We start from the raw sequence: 5,749 nt of genomic DNA, 5'->3' as shown, positions 1-5,749 counted from the left end.
GTCAATGAAAACCAAATTTTTCTAAACCCATCAAATTTGCTTATGTGAACCACTTATGCCGACCCACCCGTTACTTTTTATCCATTTCGATGAAACTGTTAATTTTTTGTGTAGTTTATATGGATTCACCTGATACATAAACTTGATGTCTTATCTCAATAAAATGGTAAAAGAACAAAAATATAATAATTTTTCCATACAACTACATGTACATGTAAGTCCTTGTAAGTCAACCAAAACTGACAAAGCAACTTCTGAAAAATACATATTTGGAGATCATTGTTATGCACAAGGGCAGATCCAGGATTTTCCAAAGGGAGGGGGAACATTTTCCCCTGAGGAAAAAAATTGACAAGCCCCCCCCCCAAAAAAGCGTCCTCACTTTCAAAGGGGGGGGGGGCACACTTGTGATTAACAGCATATTTACATTACAAATTTTGATTTTGCCTCTTTAAAAAGGGGGGGGCACACCCCCCTTCCTAAATCTGCCAGTAGTTATGCACACTACTAGTCTAAAACAAACATTTTGGTCTTGTTGCAAGATAGGCGGCTACGTTTTCTATCTTGCTTATTTTGTCTCTTATAGTTAACAGTTTTGGATAAGTAGAGAAGAGTTCATCGCCAACCCAATCTTTGACCACATCGATACAGTTGAAGGTCGCCACATCACCCAATGTTGGCTGAAAATGGAAGAAAGGAAGGAAAAACGAAAGAGTGAGAAAGTGGATGATATGCCCCATGTCCCCAGTAATGATATCATATATTTTGTTCAATCTTTATTCTAGATATAGGCCTACAGACTGCTATGAGAGGCATGGTTGTTTCTGTTGCATAAATCTTGTTAACTGCATAGGACATGCTCATTGCCCTTATAGCCTGTTGCTTTATCAGGCAAGGTCAAATATAATGACCCCACTTTTGACCAATCAGAGGACCGGATCCTTCAACATTCTTGAAGATCGAGGTTTATAAATCTTAATAAAATTAGCGAATTAATTAGTGATGGTCATTGCCACTGGAGCATCCAGGGGGAGGGGCACTCGCCGTTCTAACACGAGTGTGCCCCCCCCCCTCCTTAGAAAGCGAGAACTTTTTTTTGCAAGTCAAATTTTCCATGGACGAAATGACCTTCGATTTTGGATGACAAACTTTTTTTATTTTTTGCTTGTCAAATGACAGTGAGGTATACAGCAGGGGTGAAGGTTACAAATCAAGTCGATTTATTCAAGTCGGCGTAAGGGTATAAGATATAACTCTATATTAATTCTGGCAAGGTTTAATTGCCACCTACTTAAAAGAAAATGCTTTCTTGAATCAGACAAGAGACATATATACACGTATATATATATTTGAAAAACGAACAGTAATGAAATATATATATATACGTACATTCTGAGTAAATATTCATTGTTGTCTTTGAACAAGTTTTCGAGATAGCTTAGTAACCGTGGACCAGTTTCTTGTAAAAACGCTTGCCTTAGTGATTCCTAGTAAAGTGTAAACAAGAAAAATTACACAAGAGAAATTACTTTTGCCCAATTATATTACAATTCCCTTTTCTTCTTATTTTTTCTTGTATTCTTTCTTTCTCTCTTTCTTTCTTTCTTCCTTTTTTTCTTTCTTTTTTCCCTATTTTTCTTTCTTTCTTCCTTCCTTCCTTCCTAATTCCTTCCTTCCTTTCTTTCTTTCTTTCTTTCTTCTTTCTTTCTTTCTTTCTTTCTTTCTTTCTTCCTTCCATCCTTTCCTTCTTTCTTTCTCTCACTCTCTGTAATATAATTATTTTGAATGATGCAACCTATGTGCAACAATGAATTAGAATTACCGTCAATACCCCCACGTTCAATTACCATTGCAACTCTAAACATGAACTTCAAAAACTTCTGCCAACATTTTAATTATGATTGGGCCTATACACCTGCGCATATACACCACAGGGGCTGAATGAACTTATTTTTTTTTTGAGGCGATATTCAGGAATTATGAAGGAAATTAAGAATTTGTTTCACCTTTTTCGTTGGCTCTTCTTCAAACATGATCTTGGCTGCTGCATCAAGAAATTCATCCCAGCATTCCGTCACGACGTCGATGATCACGGACTCATCGTTTGAACCTCCATACAGACCTTTTTATTAAAGTAATGGAAAAATACATTTGTGTATCATGCAGACAGAGGTCTTCACTATCGCTGGATGATATGGTTGGCGGATGAACATGAAGATACATCGGATTGCATGGAGACAGAAAGAATGAGAGTAATTGATTGAAGAAAGATGAAGAAGGAGAAAAAAAACTAGCAATAAGAAAGCAATGCCATTTTAAAGTTTCAAACGATTTTGCAAAACAGTATTGTGGACAACGCAGGTTGATATGCAAAAAGTAGAGCTCTATATATATATATATATATATATATATATATATATATATATATATATATATATATATATATATATACAGTGCGTATCAAAAAAAAGTTTACACTTTGAAAAAGCCCTGGGAATTCAAAAATATACAACATGTGGGTAATTTTTGCACGTATAATCTTGGTTTTGGGTCTCATCTATCCAATGAAAGTAAAAGTTTTGTCAGAATGTTACACTTGAGTGAGCACTGTCCATTTCTGTAAAGCTCGCAGAAATGCTTGTTTTCATGCTGTGTCAAGGGGAAAGGGCGAAATCAAACTTACCCTACGAAACATTAATCATACATTTCCCTTGCACTTTTAGTCAATTGAAATGGAACGGATACATTCCAGCATTTTGTAACAATTTTGCCACCCATAGTGAAATTTCAACTCTTATTAAGCACAACCTTTACCCTATTTGTGCCAGCTGGATCTGAGGACATAACTGAATCTGAAGAAAAGTTTATATCAGACATCTCCAGCATTTTTTCACTAAGTTTTTATCATTGAAAGTAGGTTTACATTTCATTTTTCATTTAATACTTGTTTCTCCAAACTTTTCTCAATTTTAGCAATGATAAACATAATGAAAATCAAGCTTAAGCCATTCCATGTAAATCACACCTCAGTGTAAAGCAAATATCGTCACGATGGGCTCGGTGTGTGGGGGAGTGGGGTAGGGCGAATGCACTCTTCGAAGTGTTTTGGGCAAGGAAACAAGTCTAACAAAGTAGAAGATATCTTCAAATCAATTTTACTAGCTAAATTCCATGTGTTCTTCATGATTACAGTCTACTTTTATTCGCATGACTATTTCAATGTTCTGCGCAAATCATTTTTCACTAACTTTTCAAAAGTGGTGCTCACTCAAGCGGAAATATTTTTTGACAGTTATATCGTTATTTGCTTTAATGGACCTGTACCAATGTTAAAATGTGGAAAAATCTTCAGGATATTACAAATGCATAATTTTACAGGATTTTTTCAAAGTGTAAACTTTTTTTTGATACGCACTGTATACATATATATATAGATAGAGAGAGATATATATATGACATATATTCATTTTAACATATAGCAATATATACATATCTATACATTATGTATAGATATGTATATATTGCTATGTTAAAATGAATATATTTCATAGTTATGATAAGATAAGCAAATGAAATGAGGAAACACCGTCGACTCACCGAATTCCTTTGCCAAGTATCTTTGAATGGCTCGACTCTGAAGAAGAAGAATCTTTCCTTCTTTGTGTTCAATCTCTAAGATAGGTAAATCCCCAGTGGGTGTATCTGAATTAAAAAAATATAAAAACATCATTTTTTTTTAATATTACCCTATATACATTTGTGTAAAAAAACGTGCCCTATATAAGTACTGTGTATTATGTAAGTGTCATTATATCAAGTTGCCTTTTATCAGGCATAGCTAGGCTATTGTATTACATTTATTCATTTAATTTTTTGGTTTCATGTTGTTTTAATGATATGCTCTTTCTTGTTTCAAAATAAGCGTGTTAGTCGGGTAGATATGATCAAAATTATTGCACCCGTCGGATTCTTGAAGTAGACACCCTATACTACAACTTTCATTTTCAAAAATGCATATATACCCAACTTGACGGTCATGTTGGGGTTCTTTTTGACTATGTACATGGAAAATATTTCCAAACTCTATTCGATGCATTTTTATATGAATTGGTCAACATTGTTCTGATCTGTTCTCAACTTACTCGAACTTTTCTTTAACTTCGTCGACCATTCCTCGTAGCCGATGCGGTGATCATCGAATTCGACGTCGGCGAGTACGAAGAGTAGACGGCATATCTCGGTCCGGAATCGATCGGGGAAGTAAATCAGCTTGTACGATGTCATTGTGGATAAAAAAGCTTGATTTTTATATTTTAAATCAACCTTTCAGTACAAAAATGTCTTGCGTTGAATGCAGTTTGTGTAAAGTGTTGGTAATCAATTTATTTTTCTAGAGCTTGTTCAATTACGTGAACTTTGATCATCAAAACCAAACAAACATCTCTTGAGATCAATGATGACCTTATAGCTTTATATTATTAATAAAGTCACAATTAGTAGGTCCTATAAACCTATATATGATATATTTTGCAGACTAGGAATTATATTTGCCATACTGATAAATAATTTTGTTTCCCATTGCAGACACTTTTGAGACTTATTGGTTGGTCTTAGATATGTATTACCCTTCCTAAATGTTATATTATAAAATGTTCCAAATAACTATTAAAATATTGTTAATAATACCCATTTCCTCTCCCACTTCCATATGTAGCAAAAACTTACATTTTTAAACTGAAAATTTTCACAAAATTCACCAAAAGTGTGCATGATATCCTTCAATTTACTATGAAAAAGAGTCCCTTGCCAAACTCAGTCGCTTCGCTCCCTCGCTGTGTTTCATCAAAAATTTGTTAGTTGTCTTGCCACCCCAAGGAAAAATTTTATGCATATAGCCATGCCCTGTCTGAATATGCCGACTGCCTGGCAAGATGGCTGAAATCAATTGCCATCACCACGATAAATGCTTAGAATAGTATAAGATGCATTGTGAGGACCAACAAAGGGAATTTAGGGGAATTAAGTTACAGGCTTGAAATATCGCCAAAAAGTAATGGTTGCTAGGGAACATGCTGTTGCTAGGCAACATAATGGTTTCCATAGGGAACAGAAAATCGATGAATACTCAATTATTTAGATAAGAACAGATAACATGACACAGCAGGGTATCTAAGAATGATTTATAACAATATTATAAAATCCATTAAATGATATAATAGACTACATATGCATATAGTCGTAAATACACTCAAACATAGTGATATCCGTCACATACAGAGGTTAATCAAACATGGCAATAATGTAATTTTTCATGATCATAAATGCATTATACATCCTAGTCTTCCTCTTTTATTAATTTTTTTCCTCAAAATTCACCTTCTTCATTAGATTTTAAAATTAAATGTTGCTATATAGGCAACAGTTTTGAAATCAAATATGTATGAAATATATATTTGGTTGCTAGGCGTTATCGTATGCATTCAATCTGTAGTGATTTCATTCTTGTAAAGCCTATATTCATACATAAATTAGTGTAATTGATTAACAAATATAAATAATAAGTTACTGCTTTGCATTTATCACAAAAATGGGCGTGGCCTATTCAAGGCTGGTTTTCATGGTGAGACACATTTAATTCTCAGTTCTAAAAAAATCATAAAACTTCCTTCAAAATGATGCATGTTTTTGCTTTGAATCCAGTCAGGGTGATTAAAGTCCCAAATTTTGGCCTCTCGCTGCTCACCTATTA

General features: G+C 34.1%; 1 protein-coding gene across 1 annotated transcript; it reads right to left on the bottom strand.

Annotated features, from left to right (window-relative positions):
• Positions 1–512: 512 nt before the first annotated feature.
• Positions 513–4,284, bottom strand: LOC121422557 (hematopoietic prostaglandin D synthase-like). Its single transcript, XM_041617701.1, has 5 exons — positions 4,143–4,284; positions 3,598–3,702; positions 2,007–2,122; positions 1,386–1,487; positions 513–680 (listed from the first exon to the last, which is right to left on the bottom strand). Exons 1-5 carry the CDS (start codon positions 4,282–4,284, stop codon positions 513–515), a joined length of 633 nt encoding a protein of 210 aa, XP_041473635.1.
• Positions 4,285–5,749: the final 1,465 nt, after the last annotated feature.

The sequence above is a fragment of the Lytechinus variegatus genome, chromosome 10 (assembly GCF_018143015.1).
Source record: "Lytechinus variegatus isolate NC3 chromosome 10, Lvar_3.0, whole genome shotgun sequence".
Classification (NCBI taxonomy): domain Eukaryota; kingdom Metazoa; phylum Echinodermata; class Echinoidea; order Temnopleuroida; family Toxopneustidae; genus Lytechinus; species Lytechinus variegatus.
This window is presented reverse-complemented; position numbering and strand designations above follow the sequence as displayed.